This window comes from Erinaceus europaeus, chromosome 14, assembly GCF_950295315.1.
Source record: "Erinaceus europaeus chromosome 14, mEriEur2.1, whole genome shotgun sequence".
Classification (NCBI taxonomy): Eukaryota; Metazoa; Chordata; class Mammalia; order Eulipotyphla; family Erinaceidae; genus Erinaceus; species Erinaceus europaeus.
In genome coordinates this window covers 8,155,286-8,181,291 of record NC_080175.1, presented here as the reverse complement: position 1 = coordinate 8,181,291, position 26,006 = coordinate 8,155,286, and the positions used below count along the sequence as shown (strand labels likewise).

Genomic DNA, 26,006 nt, shown 5'->3' with positions numbered 1-26,006 from the left:
TGTGAAACTCTCTCTCTCTCTCTCTCTCTCTCTCATATGTAGAAAATAAATCTTTAATTTTTTTTCTTAAGCAAAACTGTTTTGTACCTCTTCTGTTTTTGTGCTTGGAGTCCTTGAGTGTTGTCGTGGACAGAAAGTCACTGCTCACTTTCACAGCAGAAAGGAACTCCCTCCCACCCACCCGCACGCGCCCCAGACTTCCTAGTATTCTCACTGACCTCAGGTTTCCCAGGGTCTCCTCTGTCTTCCATAATTGGAGCCAAAGCAATTTTATTTCAGAATCTGGCATGAATAGGACTCCTAATGTTCTAACCTCAACTGTCTTTTTAATCTTGATTCCATGTTCCATCTACCTATATAACCTGCTGTTTTAAAGCCGATGGCAATGGTTTTTTTGTGTTGGGACCATTTCAGGTATCAGCAAATCAATTTTTGAGTATTTTCTTCACCCCCACTAGAAGGCCTGTATGCACCCCTCACTCCACTCCCTATTGCTTCCATCCTAAATAGTCCTTACAGTGGTTTCTGTCTCTTTAAATTTGCCTGTTCTGAACATTCCTGACACAATTTGTGACCGGTGTTTCCTTAGCACAATGCCTTCAGGATTCGTGCCTGTGGTGCTGAGTTTCAGTACCTCATTCCACTGTATGGCCATACCACTCATGATCTTGATATCTGGGTTGTTTCATTTTAGGGCTGTTACGAATAATTCAGTTAAAACTTTTTTTTTTTTGCCTCCAGGATTATTGCTGGGGCTGGGTGCCTGCACTAAGAAATCCACTGCTCATGGAGGCTATTTTTTCTTTTCCCTTTTATTGTCCCTTGTTGTTATTGTTCTTATTGCTGTCGTTGTTGTTGGATAGGACAGAGAGAAATCGAGAGGGGAGGGGAACACAGGGAGGGAGAGAGAAAGACAGACACTTGCAGACCTACATCACTGCTCATGAAGCAACTCCCTGCAGGTGGGGAGCCGGGGGCTGAAACTGAGATCCTTATGCCAGTCTCTGTGCTTTACACCATGTACACTTAACCCTCTGCGCCCCTCACGAATAATTAAGTTATGAACATTTGTGTCTACACTTCTGTTGGACATTTGTTTTCTTTGGGGGTGTCTACCAAGGAATGGGGTTGCTAGGTCACATGGTAATCCCATGTTTAACTGCTTGTAGAACTCTGAGACTCTTCCAAAGTAGGATTCCATTTAAAAATGGCAGATACAGAGCATGAAGACTGTAGGGTTCAAATAAATGAAAACACAGATGCTTGTGCTTGTGAAAAGACACTGTTTAAAGTTTTATCGGCTTGTGTTCCGTGTCCTCGTATCTTATTTGCTGTATCCCATTGCATTAGTCGAGAACGGGTTGATTCTCCATAGTTTTCCATTAGATAGCTGTTTAAATTTTTAGCTACGATGGACAGAGATAGAAACCTAACTTTTAAAGTAAAAATGTTACTTTCTCTTTTTTCTTCTGAGAGAGCTTCATTATTATCATCGTTATTGTTAGTGAGAGGGAGCAGAGCACTGCTCAGCTCTGTGGTGCTGAGGACTGAGCCTCATGCTTCAAAGCCCAGGCATGAAAGTCTTTTCATAACCATTATGCTGTCTCCTCAGTCTTTCTCTGTTGTGTTGAGGGCCTGAGCACACACTACACAGCACTGGCTGGGCCTTAGGACGAGGAAAGGAGACCCCACTGTGTGTTCTAATCTGAAGAGCTCTGTCAATACAAAGGATCCCAGGACTGGAGAAGGGTGGAGGTCCCTAAGAAGGAATTTTCTCTCTGCCTATTTCTTAGTAGGACTGAATGTAAATGTTTAAAAAACATTTCCCCTTCTAAAGTAATTATAACTATGAAAGATTCGGAAGCCTTTGTGGAAAAAGTTTGCTTATAAGTCATTCTAAACTTCTCTTTAGAATAATCAGTTTCAAACCGTGGGTTTGCACTGTGCTATCCAGATCACAGTCTTGATCTGCAACCTCTGTGGCCATAATCATTTTAGAATTCAGGTGTACATGAATTTTCCACAAGACTCTTTCGTATATATATATATTTTTGTAACCCCAGTGGGTCCTTACTCTACAGTATAGTCTTAATTTTTCTGAACAACTCAAGTTTGATCCCTGGCCTCACATGGATCAGAGTAATGCTGTGGTTCTCTTCCAAATAAATAAATAAATAAATAAATAATTTGGAGGTGGGGGTAGATAGCATAATGGTTCTGCAAAGAAACTCTCATGCCTGAGGCTCTGAAGTCCCAGGTTCAAATCCCCCGTTCCGCCATAAGCCAGAGCTGGGCAGGGCACTGGTGTTTCTCTCTGTGTCTTTCTCTGCATCTGTCTCAAAATAAATAAATAAATACTTTGAATAAATAAATACTTTCAAAAGTGTTTTTTGTCTGGAGGAAGTTAACTTGGTGTTGTTGGTAGGATGATAAATCTTCAGTGCAGGGGCCAGGCAGTGGTGCACCTGGGTAAGGACACACACTGAATGTAAGCCCCTTCTCCTTACCTTCGCAAGTGGTGAAGCAGAACTGCAGGTCTGTAGAATCTGTCTCTCTCCCTCTCTGTCTCCTCCCTCCATTTCCCTCTGTCTCTGTCCAATATTAAGTACAAATAAATAAATCTTCAGTGTCCACCCTTCATTGCATTGAGTGATAACCTTGTAGGTCGGCAGGAGCAATGTAGAATTGTAAGCATGTTGTGAAACACGTGTGGATGGAGGTTTTATTTTTAACTTCCTTTTTTGCTTATTTATTTGTCTTAATTTTTCAAATTGCCACCAGGGTTATTAATTTCCTTTTTTTTTTGTTTTCTATTTGATAAGACAGAGAGAAATTGAGAGGGAAGGGGGAGACAGAGGGGGAAAGAGAAACAGACACCTGCAGCACTGCTTCACTGATTGTGAAGCACCCCCCTCCTGCAGGTGGGGAGTTGGGCTTGAACCAGGTCCTTGCACATAACATTTGTACTCAACCAGGTGTGTCACCACCAGACCCCATGCACACTCAGCCGTGTGTGCTGCCCCTCCCCCTCATGAATAGAGTTTTTGGGGTCCAGGTGGTGGCGCACCTGATTGAGTGCACATATTACAGTGCGCAAGGATCCGGGTTCAAGCCCCCAATCCCCACCTGCAGGGGGAAAGCTTTGCGAGTAGTAAAGCAGGGCTGCAGGTGTCTCTCTGTCTTTCTCCCCCTCTGCCATTCCCTTCCTTCTTGATTTCTGGCTGTCTCTATCCAATAAATAAAGATAATAAAAAAATTAAAAAGTGAATAGAGTTTTTGGTAATAATTATAGAGATACTGAACTCAGCTGACGATTATGATAAGACTCCTAATCTGAATTTCCCACTTCTAAATCATAAGGTCTCCTGTTTATATTCTTTGTCCTCGATTGTAGTATCCAAGTCTTTCAAAACCACTGCTATGTTTTTTTGTTTTTGTTTTTGTTTTTTTGCCTCCAGGGTTATTACTGGGGCTCAGTGCCTGCACTACGAATCCACTGCTCCTGGAAGCTATCTTTTTCCTTTTGTTGCCTTGTTGTTTATCATTGTTGTTATTGTTGGATAGGACAGAGAGAAATGAGAGAGAAGAGGAAGACAGAGAGGGGGAGAGAAAGGTAGACACCTGCAGACCTGCTTCACCTCTTGTGAAGTGACTCCCCCTTGCAGATGGGGAGCTGGGAGCTGGAACTGGGATCCTTACGCCGGTCCTTGCACTTTGCACCATGTGCGCTTAATCTGCTGTGCTACCACCCGGCCCCCCACTGCTATGTTTTCTAATACCAGCTGATCCTTTTGCTGACTCTTGAAGTTTACAGCAAGGAATGAGCAGTAACACTGTCACACTCCTCGTTGAACATTTTGACAAGCAGATCTTAATAACAATTTCTTTCTTTTCCTAATGATTTAGCTCTGTAAGAAGCATCATTTTGGAATTAACAAACCAGAGAAGATTGTACCATCTCCTGATGATTCCAAGTTTCTGTTGAAGACCTTTACGCATATTAAATCCAATGTGTCTGTTCCTAATAAAAAGAAAGTAAGTGCTTAAGTGATATTCATCTCTGATTAGCTTTAAATTGAGAGATAATTTCCCTGCCAGTAAACTTCTTTCTTTTTTTTCCCAGTTTTTTTTTATTATTGTTGTTATTATTGGTGCCGTCGTTATTAGATAGGGCAGAGAGAAATGGAAAGAGAAGGGGAAGACAGAGGGAGAGAGAAAGATAGACACCTGCAGACCTGCTTTACCACCTGTGAAGCAACTCCCCTGCATGTGGGGAGCCGGGGGCTCGAACCGGGGTCCTTATGCTGGTCCTTGTGTTTGGCGCCACGTGCGCTTAACCCACTGCGCTACCGCCCGGCTCCCCAGTAAATTTATTTCTGAACCACTTGTCATGTTACAGCGCTCCGTCTGCATGTGCCCGGGAGTTAGAGTTGTGTACTGTCCACACATGCCTTACATTGAATGCCGGTCGTAATAGATCTGTTTCTCACAGGTCAAAGAAAGCAGAGAAAAGGAGAAGCTAGAGAGAAGGTTACTTGAGGAGCTGCTGAAAATGTTCATGGACTCGGAATCCTTTTACTATAGCCTGACCTATGACCTCACCAACTCAGTGCAAAGGCAAAGCGCTGCAGAGAAGGACCTCTGGCCGCTCTGGCAGAAGGTACTGTCACCACTCAGAGGAGGGCTTGCCCTCGGGACAGCTTATCAGCCCTGTTGGCTTCTGCGGGAAACTGAAGCAATGTGTTCTGAACTCTCTAATCTCTAACTTTTCTCTCTTTTTTTCCCCCCAGGTGGATGATCGCTTTTTTTGGAATAAATATATGATACATGATCTCATTGAGATTGGTGTGAGTAGTTGTTTTGAAAATATCCTAAATAGTTATAGTTATCAAGCAACTATTTTTAATTGTCTTTACAATATGTTAAAAAATTGACCGTAATACTACCCCCCTCTGGAATAAGGGCTGTTTAGCTTGAGAAAAATCAAGGCACAGTGTTAAGGCAGTTCATGAGTGCACCTCATAGCCACATCCTGTCTTTCTAGCAGGTTCCCGTAGGCTAGTAATCACTGAAGGCAGTGGAACTAACATCCACTGTGGTCCTATAAAAGAGCTGTTTTGTTTACCAATGGAAGTGTTGAATCCTGGGAGTCGGTTCATGATGCCACTTAACTGTCTTACTTCCTCATCGGGGACTTGGAGTACAGAGATCTCTTAAAGGACACTCAAGGGGCCGGGTGGCACAGCGGGTTAAGCGCACATGGAACAAAGCACAAGGACAGGTGTAAGGATCGCGGTTTGAGCCCCTGGCTCCCCATCTGCAGGAGCCGGGGTGCTTCACAAGCAGTGAAGCAGGTCTGTAGGTGTCTTTCTCTCCCCCCTCCAATTCTCTCTCGATTTTTCTCTGTCCTATCCAACAACGACAGTAATAACAGCAACAACGATAAACACCAAGGGCAACAAAAGGGAACAAATAGCTTCACGGAGCAGTGGATTAGTAGCACAGGCACTGAGTCCCAGTAATAACCCTGGAGGCAAAATAAATAAATAAAATAAAAAGACAGTGTTGTCAGTTTGATTCTAGGGAGAGAGAATATGTTAAGATTCTTGCTTGAGGGTGGAGGGTAGATAGCATAAAGGTTATGCAAACAGACTCTCATGCCTGAGGCTTTTGAAGTCCCAGGTTCAATCCCCTGCACCACCATAAGCCAGAGCTGTGCTCTGGTAAAAAAAAAAAAAAAAAGATTCTTGCTTGAATACAGATTCTTCTAGTTGGATAGTTACTTTTTTCCTGCTTCCTCATTCCCTTTGAACTAGGCCATAAATTACTGTGTATGGTCAATCTGAAACCCACGGCAAATATCCTAGCTTTGTTTGGCTGCCCCCCACACCCCACCCCTGCCCAGAGGTGCTTGTTATCCAGCCTTAGAAAAAAAGGCTTAAGGGGGCTGGGTGGTAGCACAGTGGGTTAAGCACACATGGCCCAAGGACCGGCATAAGGATCTCGGTTCGAGCACCTGGGTCCCCGCCTGCAGGGGTGTCACTTCACAGGCAGTAAAGCAGGTCTGCAGGTGTTTATCTTTCTCTCCCCCTCTCTGTCTTGCCCTCCTCTCTCCATTTCTCTCTGTCCTATCCAACAGCAACAGCTATAACAACAATAACAGTAAAAACAGCAACAAGGGCAACAAAAGTGGGGAAAATGGCCTCCAGGAGCAGAGCTTTCGTAGTAGTACAGGCACCAAGCCCCAGCAATAACCCTGGAGGCAAAAAGAGAAAAAAAGGTTTACCTATGCATTGTAAGCTCATGACCAGATCCTATACGGTAACTTCTCAGCTTAGGTCAAACACCTGATGGGTCAAGATTTAACTCTGCATTGTGTGTATGACTTAATGGTTGCCTCTACCTTCTCTCTGAACTTTGGGTATACCTGTCCACTTGTACCCTCCAATAAGCAACTTGTCCAGGAGGCTTCTCTCAGAGCTGCTTGTATGTGCTTCCTTCCTCTCCTCGCACAGCACCCTCATCACCAGGTCCCCAGGGGCGGCCTGGTCCCCGCCACCAATGGCCAGGGAGGCGGAGAGCTACAGGACAACCCACAAGTTTTGCGGGTTTTGTTTGTTTGTTTGTTTGTTTGTTTTTTAAAGATTTTATTTATTCATGAGAAAGAGGAGAGAGAGAGAGAAAGAACCAGCCATCACTCTGGGACATGTGCTGCCCGGGATTGAACTCGGGACCTCATGCTTGAGAGTCCAGTGCTTTATCCACTGTGCCACCTCCTAGGCCACAAGTTTTGCAGTTTTTGTTAGAACAAATATATATATATATGGAATAGTGAAGAGAATAATTAATTAAAGCAGATAGATATTTTATGATTTTTCAACTCTGATAATCTAAGATCCTCTCTGTAAGCCCTATAAAACAGAACTGTATAAAGACCTGGAAGTGTGGTTATGAAATAAAACTGACGGATGCTGAGATGAAGGCTAGGTACAATTATGGAAATATGAAAGAGTTATTGAGAGCAGCTCTGGGGGGCTTTTTTGACTAAATAATAAATTTTATGTATTTACCTATTTTGTAGGACAGAGCAATTGTGAGGGGAAGAGTAGGTGAAGAGGGAGTGAGAAGAGAGACACCTGCAGCCCTGCTTCACCATTCATGAAGCTTTCCCCTTGCAGGTGGGGTCGTGAGGCTTGAACCTGTATTCTCGGGCACTGTAATGAGTGCTCCTCTGGGTGCACCAAGCCCAGCCCCTTTCTTTTTATCTTTAATCCTTTAACATACCTGTGTGGAATCAACTGAGAAATCTAATTACTCTTAGTCTGAAAGACCCAAAAGTTGAAATTTAACTTCAGTTAATTCCCTTCTAATTATGCTGTATGACATTTTAAGATATTTATGGAAATACCGGTTTTGTTGTTCACTTACCACTTGGATTCTAGCTTGGTGAAGCAAGCTTATATTTAAACCAGAAAAAAGGTGGACCCTTGTTTTCATGATAAAGTAACCAGAGTTGGTTATGTTTTATTAAAAGACCTACTATGATTGGAAGTCAAAAATCAGCCTGCAAGTGGAGCCAGGCAGTGGCACACCTGTTTAAGCGCACACAGTACAGTGCACAAGGACCCGGGTGCAAGACCATGGTCCCCACCTGCAGGGGGAAAGCTTCATGAAAGGTGAAACAGGATTGCAGGTGTCTCTCTGTCTCTCTCCCTCTGTATCTCCTCTCAACTTCTGCCTCTATCCAATAATAAATAAATAAATAAATGCTTAAAAAATCAACCTTCAGCTTTATTGCTTTTTAGCAACAAGAATAATCACTAACATTTATTAAATGCTTATTACAAGGCAGGATAAATGCTTCTACATTTTACTCTGTAACCTTCACAGCAGCGCTGCAAGGTGGTAGTTTTTCCTCTTATGACAAAACAGGAAGGCCAGGCAGGGCGAGTTTACTGCCTGAGTTAGTGGTGGAGCCTGGGACAATACATTTGACATGCCGGGTCCCTCTTAGACAGTTCCTTTTGAATGATCTCTGTAAAGAAACGGGAGGATTCTCCCTCCCCTGCCTTCCCTTCTCCACTCCTTGCTCCTTAGTGTTCTCGGATGAGCAGGAAATAGGGTGAAATAGTGAAAGAGGTCTGTGTGTAACAAGCTGACGAATGTGTGCTAGCTAGCTCCTGTTGGCATTGAATAGAAACAGCACGATGTTCATATTGTTTTCAGACGCCGGATGTGGACTTTTGGATTATCCCCATTATCCAAGGCTTTGTGCAGATCGAGGAGCTTGTGGTTAATTACAGTGAGTCATCCGACGATGAGAAGAGTAGCCCAGAGACTCCCCCTCAGGATTCCACCTGTGTCGATGACATCCACCCACGATTCCTCGTGGCTCTCATTTCCCGCAGAAGCCGGCACAGAGCTGGTGAGTGGAGGGCGGGCGTGAGATGCACATCACACTGAGGTGGGCGCAGAGAGCCTCAAAGGCGTCCACGTGCTGACGACCATAATGGGTCTGGAAACACAGTTGGTTTCAAAGCACTCCGCGGCTTTCTAATGTAATTTGGGGCCGGTTTTTGGAGAAAAGTGAATGTTAGTAAACAGAGGACAGAAAAATGGTAGATAAATAGAGAAGAAAAGAAAGTTGCATCCCCACTGACAGCCTGTGGGAGGCCTTCGTCAGTCCTTGCAACTTTAGGAAAGCCTGTCTTTACCAGTTCGCAAGACCTATCTTAGCTTCTGCTGTTAAGAACCAATGATACACTCATGATGGAGGGGAAGTTGATACCATTCTGCCTGGCAGCTTGCACAGTCGGTCCCCGAGACTATCCCAGAAGACATACATTTGATTAAAAAGCATAATCCAGTCAGAACAGATTAAAATTTTTTTTCTTTGATCTTATGTGGAAAGTGAAAGTTACAATCTTGGAATTCTGGGTTGTTTTTTTTCTTCCCTCCAGGGTTATTGCTGGGCTCAGTGCCTGCACCATGAATCCAGTGCTCCTGGAGGCCATTTTTTCCCCTTTTTGTTGCCCTTGTTGTTGTAGCCTCATTGTGGTTATTATTATTGCCATTGTTGATGTTGTTTGTTGTTGGATAGGACAGAGAGAAATGGAGAGACGAGGGGAAGACAGAGAGGGGGAGAGAAAGATAGACACCTGCAGACCTACTTCACCGCCTGTGAAGCGACTCCCCTGCAGGTGGGGAGCCGGGGGCTCAAACCGGGATCCTTATGCTAGTCCCTGCACTTTGCGCCACATGCACCTAACCAACCCACTGCGCCACCACCCGACCCCCTAAAAAATTTTTTTTTTAATTTTTTGATTGCTACCAGGATGTGGCTTGGTGTCCACATGATAAATCCACCACTCCCAGCAGCCATTTTTCCCTTTTTTTTTTTTTAATTTGCCCTTTGGCATGGGCTCTTTTATATATATATATATTTTTTTTCCCTTTTGTTGCTCTTGTTGTTTTATATTGTTATTATTGATATCGTCTTTGTTAAATAGGACAGAGAGAAATGGAGAGAGGAGGGGAAGACTGAGAGGGGGAGAGAAAGATAGACACCTGCAGACCTGCTTTACCGCCTATGAAGTGACTCCCCTACAGGTGGGGAGCCAGAGCCTTGAACTGGGATCCTTACACAGGGTCCTTGCTCTTCTTGCCACCTGCGCTTAACCAGCTATACTGCCGCCTGACTCCCTATTTTTTCCTTTTTTCCCCCCTCTCTCTCCTTCAATTTTATTTGATAGGACAGAGAGAGGTTGAGAGAAGAGGGGGAGGTAGAGAGGGAAAGAAAAAGAGAGACCTTGGGAGTTGGGCAGTAGTGCAGCAGGTTAAGCGCAGGTGGCGCAAAGCGCAAGGACCGGCATAAAGATCCCGGTTCGAGCCCCCAGCTCCCCACCTGTAGGGGGGTCGCTTCACAGGCGATGAACTGGGTCTGCAGGTGTCTTATCTTTCTCTCCCCCTCTGTCTTCCCCTCCTCTCTCCATTTCTCTCTGTCCTATCCAACAACAACAATAATAACTACAACAACAATAAAACAAGGGCAACAAAAGGGAAAATAAAGAATAAAAAAAAAAAAAGTAAAAAGAGAGACCTGCAGACCTGCTTCACTTTTGAAGCTTCTGCCCTGCAGGTGGGGAACAAGGGCTTGAACCTGGATTCTTGTACAGGGTAATGTGTGCTTAACCAGTGCGTTTAGCCAGCTGCACCACCGCTCAGCCTCCCAGATAAAAATGTTAGATGGCGGGAGTCGGGCTGTAGCGCAGCGGGTTAAGCGCAGGTGGCGCAAAGCACAAGGACCGGCATAAGGATCCTGGTTCGAACCCCGGCTCCCCACCTGCAGGGGAGTCGCTTCACAGCCGGTGAAGCAGGTCTGCAGGTGTCTATCTTTATCTCCTCCTCTCTGTCTTCCCCTCCTCTCTCCATTTCTCTCTGTCCTATCCAACAACAACAACAACAATAATAACTACAACAATAAAACAACAAGGGCAACAAAAGGGAATAAATAAATAAAATAAATATTAAAAAAAAAAAAATGTTAGATGTCGGGAGTCGTGTAGTAGAGCAGTGCGAGGACCAGCATAAGGATCCCGGTTCAAGCTCCCCACAGGCGGTGAAGCAGGTCTGCAGGTGTCTACCTTTCTCTCCCCTCTCTCTGTCTTCCCCTCCTGTCTCTATTTCCCTCTGTCCTATCCAACAACGATGACAGAAATAACAACAACAATAATAACCACAACAACAACAACAACAAAGGGTAACAAAAGGGAAAAAAAAAAATATATATATATATTAAGTTTGATGTCGGGTGGCTGCGGTGATTTTTCTTTCAGGAATGCGATATAAACGGAGAGGAGTAGATAAGAACGGAAACGTGGCCAATTACGTGGAGACGGAGCAGCTGATCCACGTGCACAACCACACCCTGTCGTTCGTCCAGACCCGCGGCTCCGTGCCCGTCTTTTGGAGTCAGGTCGGGTATCGCTATAACCCAAGGCCTCGGCTGGACAAAAGTAAGCACGTCAGTTACTCGGTTTGCAAGTGAAGGTTTCAGACAGCACTTTCTCAAAAAATATTAGCTAGTTAGAAGCTTGGGCTTATATTGCCAGGGACTCCATTCAAAATAATAACTAACTCAGAGAGTGAAATACAATAGAAAGTGATATAATAGCCACGAGAGGGGCATGGTTATATAAGTTAATAAGAAAAGGATAAAATCATTTAACAATGCAACGCCAACAGAAAAGTAGAACAGCCCTTGTTTCTCAGATTTTCATTGACTGTTTTTACAGCCAGGGTTTCACTGGGGCTCCACGCCTACACTACCCTGCCATTCCCTACAGATCCTTTCTTCCACCGATAGAGTGACAGAAGTAGAGAAGGAAAGACACCACTCCTCTATGTGCGGGTTTCTTTTTGCATGGCGCCCCCTAGTGGTATCTAGGGACTCGAACCCAGCCCTTGTTCATGGTAAAGTGTGTGCTCCATTGGGCTCACTGTCTCCCCACCACCGTAAATGGCTTTTGGAAAGAATCTTTTTATCACATGCACAACTGTAGAAGAAGATAAATGTTTTGTGATATTTGCAGTATCAGGAGATGGCCTAACAGGTTGGCACCTGCAAGACAGAGACTCCTTTACACAGATGTCTTACTGTGGAAGGTTTGTTGTTCTAAATGGTGACCGTTTAATTTCTTCCAACATTGTAGCTTTAGCATGGGAGTATCTGAGTTATGCCACACTAAATAGATTACTGAGTGTGATTGGTTTTAAAAACGGGTCATAGGCTAGTGCTCTTTTTCAGCTAAATTTCTACTTGTGAGAATTCAGTAAAATGTCAGCTTTTTAATATCCTGGCTCAGAGAGGTATTTATTCTTTTACTGTAAACCACCTGAAACTTTTTTCTGAAAACTATGCTGGGTGCATAAAAATTAATATAATTCACAACTTGCACTATTACTGTGTTTTGGTTTAGGCTAGCTGGGGGGAAACAATCACATCTTTGACTTAGCATTCATTTTTACAATCCTAGTTTTATACCATCTTGGTTACATTTGGGCTGCCAGTGAATCATTTAAAAGTAGTAGTAAAGATGGGATAGACACTAATTTCTCTCTTGAACATGGGAAGGAAAAATAGATTTTGTATCACTTCTTTGTAGGTGAAAAGGAAACTGTTGCCTATTTCTGTGCCCATTTCGAAGAACAACTGAAAATTTACAAAAAACAGGTGGGCTTTGGTCTGTAGCAATGAAAATGTTCTGCTTATTTAGTAATGATTGTCTCTGTTTCTTTAAATTTCATGAAAATAATGTAACACTCATAATTAAGCAAGACGGTGTTTATCAGGAAGTTAAAGGACACATAAGCTAAGATTATTTTTAATAATCTTTAAGAGTTGTCATTGAATCTACTCCTTTAGATTGTGTCAGGATATGAATTTGGTCTGTGGTCAGTTATAAGCCTAGTCAGTGTCTAGAGAAAGGTTGCCTTCATTGCCACATGTAATTCTAGCTCTCGGGGACTTAGTTAATGTGTATCTTCAGTTATCCTTATTCTCTGCTCACCTTGACTGTTATGCTCACATAGTCCTGCGTGGGACTGGGCTCACAGAAGTCACTCGAGAACTATTAGGTCAAGTACAGGTTCACTGAATTAAGGACCAGGTTTCAGATTCCAGTTTAAAGTGTATCTGTCACTAATTTATCAGCATAACACCGTTTAGCGGTGACCACCCTGGACATGCAGTGCAATGTTCTTTTTTTTTCTTGATTGGGAGGGATTAATGGTTTACAGTCGACAGTAAAATATAATAGTTTGTAACATTTCTTAGCTTTCTGTATAACAATTCAACCCCCTCTAGGTCCTCCTCTCCCATCATGTTCCAGGACCTACCCCCACCCCAGAGACTTTTTTAAAAATTTCTTTATTGGGGGGATTAATGGTTTACAGGTGACAGTAAAATATAATAGTTTGGACATGCCTAACAGTTCTCAGTTTTCCACATAACAATTCAGTGTATGGAGTTAAGGATTATTGAACAACGCAAAAGAAAGCCTGACTAGATATAGAAGGTAGTGTACTTCTAGATGAATGAATGAGTTTCAGTTGTCTCAAAACTAACATTTAAATTTTCATGTGTTCCCAAAGAAAGTTTCTGTAGGAAAATAAAAAGCTGACCTTCTGATTGAAAAAGCCAGAAATCATACATTGATGGAGGAAGCATATGTTGATTGATAAAGACATTTTAAATGGTCTTATAAGTCAAAATAAAATATGCCTATGTCATTAGCCCACTAATTTTGCTTTTAGATTTATAGCAAATATGTCCTACATATATATACAGAAGTCAATTCCAGGTAGACATCAATTAAATGTGAAAAGCTAAACAATAGATCTTTTTGATGAAAAATAGAGGACTTTTTTTTTTAACCCTGGATCTTAAGTAGGACTTAGCATTAACCACAGGGAATACATTTGACTTAGCTTATCTTTGACTTTTATTGAAACATTTACTTATTAAAACTATTGCATTAACCAGAAAGAAAAAAACTATTGCATTATAAATGTTGTATTGTTGTTTTGCCTCCAGGGTTATTGCTGGGGCCGGCACAATGAATCCACTACTCCTAGAGGCCTTTTTTTTTTTTTTTTTTTCCCATTTTTTGTTGTTGTTGCATAGGACAGAGAAAAATTGGGAGAGGAGGGGAAGACAGAGACTGGGAGAAAAAGATAGACACCTGGGGGTCGGATGGTAGTGCAGCAGGTTAAAAGCATGTGGCGCAGAGTGCAAGGACCAGCGTAGGGATCCCGGTTCGAGCCCCTGGCTCCCCACCTGCAGGGGAGTCGCTTTACAGGTGGTGAAGCAGGTCTGCAGGTATCTATCTTTCTCTCCCCCTCTCTGTCTTCCCCTCCTCTCTCAATTTCTCTGTCTTATCCAACAACAAACGACATCAATAACAACAACAATAACCACAACAAGGCTACAACAGCAAAGGCAATAAAAGGGAGGGAAAATGGCCTCCAGGAGCAGTAGATTCATGGTGCAGTGAGCCTCAGCAATAACCCTGGAGGCAAAAAAAAAGATAGACACCTGCAGACCTGTTCAACCACTTGTGAAGTGACCCTCCTGCAGGTGGGGAGCCGGGGAATTGAACCTGGATCCTTGGCTGGTCCCTGCGTGGCCCCTGCATTATAAATGTTTTAAATGTAAAATGGTATAAATATTATTTCTTAAAGCTTTAAAAAAAATTTTCCAACATAAAAAAAAAACATAATCTAAAAGAAAACTGGTCAGGAGAATTTACCATGTAAGCAAAAAAAGGGGGGGCAGTCGGACGGTAGCATAGCGGGTTAAGTGCACATGGCGCAAAGCGTAGGGATCCCAGCTCGAGCCCCCGGCTCTCCACCTGTAGGGGGCTATCCTATCCAACAACAGCAGCTGTCACAACAATAACAATAAAAACAACAACAAGGGCAACAAGATGGGGGGAAAAAATGGCCTCCAGGAGCAGTGAATTTGTAATGCAGGCACCGAGCCCCAGCAATAACCCTGGAGGCAAAAAAAAAAGCTATACAAAGGACCAGTAAGCATGAAAAGGTTCTGTACTTCGTTAACCATCATGAAATTGCACATTAAAAGCACCACTCACACACCAGAATGACTAGAATAAAAGGCGGGATGCCAAGTTTTGCCAAGGATGTGGAAGTACTGGAAGGGTGATACAAAAAGGTCCCAGTTCTCCCTGGGACAAGTGTGTTCAGTCAAGGATTCATGTACAGAACATTCTTGGGTAGCATAAAAGCAACCCACCTGTTTTTCAGCATCTAAAGTGTGTTAAATGCAAATGCTTGAAAATGATGAGTTAAAGCTAGATCTGTTAGGCACTAACTTAGAAAGATTTAAAAATCTCATAGTGGAGCCAGGTGGTGGCACACTTGGTTAAGCGCACACATTACAGTGTGCAAGGATCCAGGTTCAGGACCCTGGTCCCCACCTGCAGGGGGGAAAGCTTCACGAGTGGTGAAGCAGGGCTTGCAGGTGTCTCTCTGTCTCTCTCCCTCTCTATCTTGCCCTCTCAATTTCTCTCTGTCTCAATGCAATAATAAATAAATAAAACATTTTAAAAAAGAAAAAAAAAATCTCACAAAGATAGCCAACATTTAGATGTCCAGCAGTCATATGAAAAAAAAAAAAAAGCTCAAAGTCACTGAGTATCCAAGAAATGCAGATCAAGACAACAATGAGATACCACCATACACCTGTGAGAATGTCATATTAAAAAGAGCAGAAACAGGGAGTCGGGCTGTAGCGCAGCGGGTTAAGTGCAGGTGGCGCAAAGCACAAGGACCGGCATAAGGATCCCGGTTCGAGCCCCTGGCTCCCCACCTGCAGGGGAGTCGCTTCACAGGCGGTGAAGCAGGTCTGCAGGTGTCTGTCTTTCTCTCCTCCTCTCTGTCTTCCCCTCCCTCTCTCCATTTTTCTCTGTCCTATCCAACAACGACAACAACAATAATAACTACAACAATAAAACAACAAGGGCAACAAAAGGGAAAAAATAAATAAAATAAATATTAAAAAAAATAGCAGAAACAGCAAGTACTGGTGAGAATGTGGGTGAAAAGGAGCCTTCTACACTACTTTTGGGAATATAAATTGGTACATCCCCTTTGGAAATACTAAGAATGGAATAAAAAATTTAAAAATGGGGTCCTGCTGGTGGCTCACCTGGTTAAGCACACAAGGACCCAGGTTTGAGCCTCTGCTCCCCACCTATGGGAAGTTGCTTCATGAGTGGCAAACTAGGTCTGCAGGTGTCTGTCTGTCTCTATCTCTAGCTCCATCCCCTCTCAATTTCTCTCTGCCCTATCAAGTATGATAGAAAGAAAGCGAGGGGTGGGGCGGGGAATGATCTCTAGGGAGCAGTGGATTCCTAGTGTTGGCACCGAGCAACTAAAAAAAATTTAAAAAATGGATATCCCACATGATCCAGCAGATCCTCTTCTAGCTTTCTATCCATAGAACACAAAAACACACATCTGGAGAGATCTCTGCCCGCCTATGTTAGTGGCAGTGCTATTTGTTTTTCTATTTATTTATTTTCCCTTGTTTTTTATTGTTGTGGTGGTTGATGTCGTCGTTGTTGGATAGGACAGAGAGACATGGAGAAAGGAGGGGGAGAGAAAGACAGACACCTGCAGACCTGCTTCACCACTTGTAAAGCGACTCCCCTGCAGGTGGGGAGTCGGGCTCAAACCAGGATCCTTATGCCGGTCCTTGGGCTTTGCGCCACATGTACTTAACCTGCTGCGCCACCGCCCGACAGCTTGCAGTGCTATTTGTAATAGCCGAAAATTGGAAACAACCCAAATGCTCAGCAGCAGATAAGTGGTTAAGAAAGTTTGGTGTATATCCTCTCTGCTCTGTGAAATGAAGAAGTCTTCTTCTCTACAAAGTGAATAGAACTTGAGGGCGTCGTGTCAAGTGAATAAGCCAGAGGAGAAAGACAAATGCCAGATGAACTCACTCACAGGTGGGACTGGAGAAACAAAGAGCAGACACAGAGTGAAGCTTTCATTTAAAATTGTCATGTGCTGGGAGCCGGGCGGTAGTGCAGTGGGTAAGCGCATGTGGTGCGGAGCACAAGGACCAGCATAAGAAGGATCCCGGTTCGAGTCCCGGCTCCCCACCTGCAGGGGAGTCGCTTCACAGGCGGTGAAGCAGGTCTGCGGGTGTCTGTCTTTCTCTCCCCCTCTCTGTCTTCCCCTCCTCTCTCCGTTTCTCTTTGTCCTATCCAACAATGACAACATTAACAACAACAACAATAATAACTACAACAATGAAAAAACAACAAAACAACAAGGGCAATGAAAGGAAATAAAAAAAAAAAAACCTGTGATCTGTTGCAGCGGATCCAAGGACTTAAAGTGGGTGCGGGGGGAGGCAGGAGGTCCTTAGAAAGAGGGATGGGGACCCAGTAAGGAGCCTTCTCCTTTAGTGGAGGACATGTTGGGTGTTGTGTGCTGACATCTGTCATAGTGACACACGAAACTGATGAACTGATGATAACAACAGTCTTATAAATCAACATTTCCCCAGAAAAGGGATTTAAAAAAAAAAATCCCATAAAGCAAAATGTGCCTTTTACACATATGTAATCCTCAGCCCCGTGTATAAGCTGTCACGCTATGGTTGGCATGTTTACATGGGGCTTCAATGTGTGGGCTGAGGGTACTCGTGAAGAACACGATTAGAATCACCTCCAGGCCCCAGGCAGTGTCGCACCTGGTCAAGCATGTGTACAAGGACCCGGGTCAGAGTCCGCACTCCCCACCTGCGGGGGGGATTCTTCACAAGAAGTAAAGTAGGTCTGCAGGTACCTGTCTTTCTCTCTCTCCCTAGCCCCTCTCAGTTTCTCTCTGCCTTATCAAATAAAATAGGAAGAAGAGGAAAAAAAAAGCCACCAGGAGCGGTGAATTCCTAATGCTGGCACTGAGCCTCCCAGAGATAACTCTGGAGGCAAAAAAAAAAAAATGTCACCTCCAGGGAAGTAAGTCTTTTTGTGTTCAGGAAAGACCTCAACACATTATCCACATTTTAATTACTTTGGAGCCATGAATAAATTCACATATCAACAACACGTGTAGTTAGCCTCACAGAGAAACCGTAGTCTCAGTGCAGCACACATAATCGGGAAATTCACACAATACTGCGGTGTGTCAGGGAAGCAGCAGCCCCATGCCCTCATCTGTCTTCCCTGCATGTGCACATCAGCTCTGCTGTCTTAGCTGACAACTCCCGGCAGGGTCCCCTCAGGGTCCCCTCAGCCACTCTCACCCCCTGCAGAACTGCTGAGTGGTGGCCCACGGTGGCCTGACTCAGTCGTGGTGTCACCAGGCTGGCTCCTGCCAGTGATTGGTCTAGACGTGGGTCTGTGTGTGTTCATTGGCAATTTGGCCAGTGAGGCGGAGGGGTGGAGGGTTCTGCTGGGAAGCATCTGGTAGAGCTTCTGCTGGCCTGATAAAGAGATGCAGACGCTGGCAGTCTCTCTACGCTGGTTCTGTCTGGATGGGACGTGCTCCTACTGCAGTTCTGTCAAGACGGAGAATGAATGGAGCTGAGAACTGAGCAACATGCTGAGGATGGCGCAACAAAAAGGTGGAAGGAACTGTCATCCCCTGTGCTTTTGGAGAGACTTTGGGTTTAAGCAGCAGCCGCCAGGCATTCTGCATGGAGATCTGAGTGGATTTGTCATTTGCAGCAAAAGCATCTTGATGTACACGCATACCAACAGGCACACGTGCAAAATCTACATCAAGAGAAGGCTGCACTGTGCGCCTTTTTCATTTAGTGGCTCACAGCTGTTATTTAATCATGTCTTCACTGGTGGATCTTTAGGATATAGTTGTTTTTAAAAATTATAATAGGGAGGTAGTGCAGCAGGTTAAGTGCATGTGGCGCAAAGCGCAAGGACCAGCTTAAAGATCCGGGTTCGAGCCCCCGGCTCCCCACCTGTAGAGAAGTCGCTTCACAGGTGGTGAAGCAGGTCTGCAGGTGTCTATCTTTCTCTCCCCCTCTCTGTCTTCCCCTCTTCTCTCCATTTCTCTCTGTCCTAGCCAACAACGACATCAATAACAACAATAATAACTACAACAATAAAACAAGGGCAACAAAAGGGAAAACAAAATAATGAGATAGTTTTTTGTTGTTTTTTTCTGCCTCCAAGGTTGTCACTGGGCTTGGTGGCTGTATCACAAACCCACTGTTCCTGGAGGCCATCTTTTTTCAATTGTTGTTGCTGCTGCTGTTGTTGGATAGGACAGAGAGAAATTGAGAGAGGACAGGAAGACAGAGAGGGGGGAGAGAAAGATAGACACCTGTAGACCTGCTTCACCGCTTGTAAAGTGACTCCCCTGCAGGGGGGGAGCAGGGGGCTCAAACTGGGATCCTTGTGCAGGTCCTTGTACTTCGCATTATGTGAGCTTAACCTAGTGCACTACCACTTGGCCCCTGAGATAGTTGGTTTTCATAGAAAAAATTAAACCTTATTGTTTTTAATGTCAAGCCACCAGGAAAATATATCACAGCCTTGAAACAGCAAACAAGTGGACTATATTGTAATTCAGATGTTAAGTTGGAAAAATACAGAGAGAGAGAGAGAGAGAGAGAGAGAGATCCTTATCAAAATGACAAAGAGCCAGCGCAGGGACAGGGGCTCAGGGCGCCATGGCAGAGGAGGACTCTCCCTTCTGTCGCTCTAATACAGTCACAGCTTTTGTTGTGGTAATTATTAAAACTCTCCAGAAAGCAGTTCTTATTGGATACTTTATTGCTTAACAGAACAGATCTTAGAACTGAAATGGCTGGGGAGTCGGGCAGTAGCGCAGCAGGTTAAGCGCACATGGCGCGAAGCGCAAGGACCAGCTTAAGGATCCTGGTTCGAGCTCCCCACCTGCAGGGGAGTCGCTTCACAGGCAGTGAAGCAGGTCTGCAGGTGTCTGTCTCCCCCTCTCTGTCTTCCCCTCCTCTCTCCATTTCTCTCTGTCCTATCTAACAAGGACGACATCAATAACTACAAAAAAAAAGGGGGGGCAACAAAAGGGAAAATAAATAAATATTTTAAAAAATTAAAAGAACTGAAATGGCTGGATCAAGCTTGGGCAACTTTCAAGTTAATACTTAGCACTCAGCTGCTCCCCAAGGGGTCACACCAGTTTACACTTTCAGCAAAGAAGTCAGTGCCCATTTCCGCATCTGTTCCTCAGAGCTGTCACTGCTTAGCATCGCGCTTTTGTCTGTGAATAGATAAAAGGGAGGTTTCTAAACACACATGTAGGGCTGGCAAAAATAGTCCCTTTGTATAGTGTGCTGTTTTACCACTTGAACCTGGCCTCCACTGCATAGAAAGAAACTTTGGTTCTGTGGTCTCTTTCACTCTTTCTCTCAGCATCTCTCTCTCTCTCTCTCTGTCTGTCTGTCTGTCTGTCTGTCTGTCTCCAGGGTTATCACTGGGGTTCGGTGTCTGCACTACGAATCCACTGCTCCTGAATGTCATTGTTCCCATTTTTGTTGCCCTTGTTATTGTTGGATAGGACAGAGAGAAATGGAGAGAGGAGGAGAGAAAGACAGACACCTGCAGACCTGCTTCACTGCCTGTGAGGCGACTCCCCTGCAGATGGAGCCGGTGCCTCCTTACACAGGTCCTTGCACTTAGCGCCATGGTGCTTAATTTGCTGCACTACTGCCTCCCCTCCCCCCCCCCGTCTCTAAAAAAAATAAATAAATAAAAATATCCCATTTCGAGCCCCGGCTCCCCACCTGCAGGGGAGTCGCTTCACAAGAGGTGAAGCAGGTCTGCAGGTGCCTCTCTTTCTCTCCCCCTCTCTGTCTTCCTCATCTCTCTCCATTTCTCTCTGTCCTATCCAACAACAACATCAATAAAACAAGAGCAACAAAAGGGAATAAATAAAATATTAAAAAATAATAATAATAATACACATTTACATGATTACCAAAAAAAACTAATTTCATGGGTTTTTTTTGGCTATTTGCATATCTACAATTATGAGTTTCCTCTGTATCTTTTTACCCACCATTTACTTAGTCAATTTATAGCACTCTTCATATACTAAAACATAACAGTAAAAGGCCAGTGTCTTGCTATGGCAGTGTTGTGATATAAATCAAGTAGCGCGCTGTGCTGAAGTTTATTGCCCCAAGTAATCGATCATACTTTTGCTTATACTGTCATTTAGTACAAAATGTACTCAGATTATTGACTTATTTATTTTAATGGGAGAAAAAGATACAGAGGGAGAGATCAGAGCACAGCTCAACTCTGGCTTATGGTGATGTTGGGGATTGAACTTGGGACCTGGATGTCTCAGGTATGAGATTCTCTTGCATAACAATTATGCTATCTCCCAAGCCCTATTTATTTATTATGGAGGGGGAGGGGTTGGGTGAGAAGGAAGAGGAGGAGGAGGAGGAGGAGAAATCCAGAGCACCAGAGCATCACTCTAGCACATGCAATGCCAGGGACTGCACTTGGGACCTATACTCCAGTCTCCATTTATTCACTGTACTACTTCCTGGGCCTGCACTACAAAATCCACTGCTCCTGGAAGCTGTTTTTTCCCATGTTGTTGTTGTTGTTGTTGTTGTGATTGGATAGGACAGAGAGAAATTGAGAGAGGAGGATGAAGACAGAGAGGGGGAGAGAAAGACACCTGCTTCACAGCTAGTGAAGCAACCTCCCTGCAAGCGAGGAGCTGGGGGTTCGAACCAGGATCCTTACTCTAGTCCTTGTGCTTTGCACCATGTGTGCTTAACCCACTGCACTGCCTCCCGACCCCAAGCCTCATGCTTTTAAATCCAACAGTCTAACCACTATAGAGTCTCTCACCATGCTAGTGTGTGTGTGTGTGTGTGTGTGTGTGTGTGTGTGTGTGTGTGTAATTTTTTACTATCTTTATTTATCTATTGGATAGAGACAGCCAAAAATCGAGAGGAAAGGGGTAATAGAAAGGGAGAGAGACAGAGAGACGCCTGCAGCACTGTTTCACCACTCCCAAAGCTTTCCCATTGCAGGTGGGGAGCAGGGTTTGCACACTATAACATATGCGCTCAACCAGGTGTGCCACCACCCGGCACACACTGTTTTATGTTTTAAAACACTTTTTCTCTAGGACTCGGGAGGTGACAGCAGATGAAACATGTGCTTTGCATGTATGAGAAGTTCTGTTTCTAGTCTATATGTGTGAAGTACCACACAGAAACAAACAGAACAGGCTGGGAGATAGCATAGTGGTTATCTGAAAGACTCATAGCTGAGCTCTGAGGTCACAGGTTCGATCCCCAGTACCACCATAAGCCAAAGCTGAGCAGTGTTCTGCCCTTTATCTCTGGGTCTCATCATGATAAAAAAATACATCTAGGGAGTCGGGCGGTAGCACAGCGGGTTAAGCGCACGTGGTGCGAAGCGCAAGGACCGGCGTAAGGATCCCGGTTCCAGCCTCCAGCTTCCCACCTGCAGGGGAGTTGCTTCACAAGCAGTTAAGCAGGTGTCTGTCTTTCTCTCCCCAACTCTGTCTTCCCCTCCTCTCTCCATTTCTCTCTGTCCTATCTGGATTCTGGGTTCGAGCCCCCGTCCCCACCTACAGGGGGAAAGCTTTGTGAGTGGTGAAGCAGGGCTGCAGGTGTCTCTCTGTCTCTCTCCCTCTCTATCACCCCTTCCTCCTCAATTTCTAGATGTATCTATTCAATAAATAAATAGAGACAATAAAAAAGAAAAAGAAGGGTGAGGATAAATAACAATGATTGTGCTAAGAGACTCTCATGCCTGAGGCTCTGAAGTCCCAGGTTCAACCCTCCTCACCATAAACCAGAGTTGAGCAGTGCTCTGGTTAAAAAAAAAAAGGAGGAGAAGGAGAAGAAGAAGAAGAAGAAAGAGAAGAAGAAGAAGAAGAAGAAGAAGAAGAAGAAGAAGAAGAAGAAGAAGAAGAAGAAGAAAGCATAGTAAATGCCAGAGTAGTTCTCTGTACTTTCTCTCTCATAAACACACAAGTTAAGTTCTTTTAAAATATAATTCTATCCTTTTATAGATTTATTTTTTAAATTCCTTGTCATTTTTAATTTGATGGGACAGAATATTGTGAAGGGAGGGATGAGAGAGAAACTTGCAGCACTGTTTCACCCCTCGTGAAACTTCCCCAAATGTTTCACAAAATCATATGGTTGCAATGATTGCTGTATTTCAAATCCTGGCTGTAATAAGTATCTGTTTTTATTATGTATTTTGACGATTACAAAAATATAGTATATAAAAATGCTAGTCGTGTCACTGGTGTAAACAGTTCTTATAAACCTAGATGTAATACATAATCTATTTTTAGGGGGGAAATTGAGGCTTGAATGAATTAATTTCTTAACATGACTAAAGTATTTTTGTAAAGTGGTGATTCCCTGGTAAATAAGTTTAAAATCACAGAATTCTTCTAGCTGAGTAAGCTGAACTTTGCCTTCCTTTACCCGCACAGGTGATTATTAACTTGGTAGACCAAGCTGGGAGAGAGAAAGTCATTGGAGATGCTTACCTCAAACAAGTGCTACTCTTCAACAATGCACTGCTCACCTACGTCTCCTTTGACTTCCACGAGCACTGGTAAGATCGCTGGCGAGATGCGACCCCTCAGCCCCCACTTGTGGTAGACGTTGCACAGGAACTTTCGTTTCTCTTCTCTCTAATAGGAAAAAAATGTTTTCTTCCCTTCCTCCTAGTCAGGAAATGAGTGTTACTTGTTTACCTAATTTCAGTTTTCCTTTAAAAAAAAAAAAAGAAAGAAAGAAAAGATTTCTTTATTAGGGATAGTGAGAGAGAAGGAAAGAGCTAGCTAGAGCCTCACTCCGGTACATACAGAGTCAGGAATTGAACTCAAGACTTCATGCTTGAGAGTCCAGTGCTTTATCTACTACACTACCTCTCATGCTGCCAGTTTTTATTTTCATAGGAGTTGTATGTGTTTTGAAATTTTTTGATTCATTTTATTTATTTATTGGATGGAGACAGCCAGAAATCCAGAGGGTAGGGGGAGATAGAAAGGGAGAAAGAAAGAGAGACACCTGCAGCACTGCTTCACCACTCACAGAGCTTTCCCCCTGCAGGTGGGGGACCAGGGGCTCAAACCTGGGTCCTTGTGCATTGTAACATGTGCGCCCAACCAGGCGCGCCACCACCTGGCCCCCAGTGTTAAAACTTTTTTTTTTAATTATATTTATTTACTTGTTAGAGACAGTCAGATATCGACAGGGGAGGGGGAGACAGAGAAGAAGAGAGACAAGAGAGACACCTGCAGACCTGCTTCACCACTCGTGAAGCTTTCCCCCTGCAGGGGAGCACAGGGGGCTTGAACCCGGGTCCTTGCACATTGCAACATGTGCACTCAACCGGGTGTGCCACCCAGTCTGGCCTGTGTTAAAACTTTTTAAAGTTTTCCTGTTCTATTTAGTCATTCTTTTCCAAAATGGGACTTGGAGTTTCATTCCTTCATCATTCAGATAAATTAGAACTTCCGCAGGCTGGGAGATGGGTTTTTGGGTCAAGTGTGTGCTTCACCACGCCTGAAGCCCTGGGTTTGATTCCCCACTACCACACAGAAATGCCCTGCCCAGGAGTTCAGTGAATGGTGGAACACTGCTGTGGTGTCATCCTGGCTTTGTCACGACTTGGTTTAATGTATGTTGATATTGAAAAACTGGTAAAGAGGGAGTCGGGCGGTAGCGCAGCAGGTGGCGCAAAACGCAAGGACCGGCATAAGGATCCCGGTTCGAGCCCCTGGCTCCCCACCTGCAGGGGAGTCGCTTCACAGGCGGTGAAGCAGCTCTGCAGGTGTCTATCTTTCTCTCCCTCTCTCTGTCTTCCCCTCCTCTCTCCATTTCTCTCTGTCCTATCCAACAACAACGACATCAATAATAACTACAACAATAAAACAACAAGGGCAATAAAAGGGAATAAATAAATAAAAAGAAAGAAGCTTCTGATACCTGTGATGTAGTTCAATGTATTTAAAAGTATATTCTCTTTGAGAATACTGATTAGTTATAAACATTTGCATAATTTCCTAGTAGTATTAACCCTGTGCACTTAAAGTTTTCTTCAAATTTTCCAAGCTATTTTAAATGCCATGCTTTTTTAAAGCTAGTATTGGAAAAAAAAAAAAAAAAAAAACAACCAAAACACAAATTAATTTTTTTCTCTTTCTTTTGGCATTCATCTTAGCCGAGGAATGAAGTTTGAGAATGTGCAAACACTAACAGATGCAATTCACGACATCATTCTTGACATGAAGTGGTGTTGGTAAGCATTTCACAAGAAGCAGTTTGACACACTCTTGGTATGTGTACTGTTTTCTGTCTGCTTTCAGAAATCATCCAAAGCATTTTTCTTCCTGTTTTGCTTTCCATATTTCCTCCTCGCCTAATGGAGTGTTGCCTTGAGCAGGAAATGGACTGAAGTGCTCAGCGACTTGTTTCGTCCCTTCATGGCTCAGAGCACGGCCTACATTTCTTTCCCACCAACACTAACGGGGGGAGGAAGACTTGGCTTCTGCTTTCAGGCATTTCAAAATCACGCGGGAAAGAAGATGATTTCCTGACCATAGGAAGCAGATGTAGGAAGAAAAAAACTGGTGTAAAGCACAGGAGAGGATATTCAGTCAGACTCTAAGGCCACAGTGGCCAGAAGAACTTAAAATAAGCAAGGCAGGGAGTTGGGCGGTAGCGCAGTGGGTTAAGCGCACGTGACTCCAAGCGCGAGGACCAGCATAAGAATCCCTGTTCCAGCTCCCCACCTGCTGCAGGGGAGTCGCTTCACAGGCGGTGAAGCTGGTCTGCAGGTATCTATCTTTCTCTCCTCCTCTCTGTCTTCCCCTCCTCTCTCCATTTCTCTCTGTCCTATCCCAACAATGACGACATCAACAACAACAATAATAACTACAACAATCCAACAACAAGGACAACAAAAGAGAATAAATAAATTAATTTAAAAAAATAAGTAAGGCAGTGGTCTGGGAGGTGGCGCAGTAGATAAAGCATTGGATTCTCAACCATGAGGTCCTGAGTTCGATCACCGGCAGCACATGTACCAGAATGAAGTCTGGTTCTTTCTCTCCTCCTATCTTTCTCATGAATAAATAAATAAATACTTAAAAAATAATAATAATAATAATAATAAATAAGCAAGGCAGGCTGCCTGCCTCCCCCACAGGTGGCAAAGTGAAATAGCCTGACCAGCTAGTACAGACGCATTTCTTTTTGGAGTCAGAAAGGAGGGCAGGCTAAGTGAAATGTGTGAAAAGGAAGAACTTGGGTTTAGTCAGCACTGCCTCATATTTGTACAACTTGGGGCAAGTGCCTGTTTCTGTGCTTCAGTCTTTTCCCTTCAGTATAGGATAACGATACCTTTCCTTGCCCAGATTTTGTGTCAGTGATCAGTAACGCTCACAAA

At 44.0% G+C, this 26,006-nt stretch overlaps 1 protein-coding gene across 6 annotated transcripts in view; it reads left to right on the top strand.

The window, feature by feature from the left end:
* The window catches only part of INPP5F (inositol polyphosphate-5-phosphatase F), a 116,469-nt gene that overhangs the window by 65,019 nt on the left and 25,444 nt on the right, over window positions 1-26,006 (top strand). For 4 of the 6 annotated variants that reach the window (XR_009544624.1, XM_060171176.1, XM_060171175.1 and 1 more), the window contains exons 4-11: window positions 3,907-4,035; window positions 4,493-4,660; window positions 4,791-4,847; window positions 8,227-8,425; window positions 10,836-11,015; window positions 12,165-12,232; window positions 23,041-23,165; window positions 24,780-24,857. Coding sequence is in view for 4 of the 6 variants with exons in the window: in XM_060171176.1 (XP_060027159.1) it covers window positions 3,907-4,035; window positions 4,493-4,660; window positions 4,791-4,847; window positions 8,227-8,425; window positions 10,836-11,015; window positions 12,165-12,232; window positions 23,041-23,165; window positions 24,780-24,857 (1,004 nt within the window). In the remaining 2 variants the exon portion in view is untranslated. Of the gene's footprint in view, window positions 1-3,906; window positions 4,036-4,492; window positions 4,661-4,790; window positions 4,848-8,226; window positions 8,426-10,835; window positions 11,016-12,164; window positions 12,233-13,152; window positions 13,543-23,040; window positions 23,166-24,779; window positions 24,858-26,006 lie in introns of those variants that run through there. The other 2 variants (XR_009544625.1, XM_060171179.1) reach the window with 2 other exon arrangements.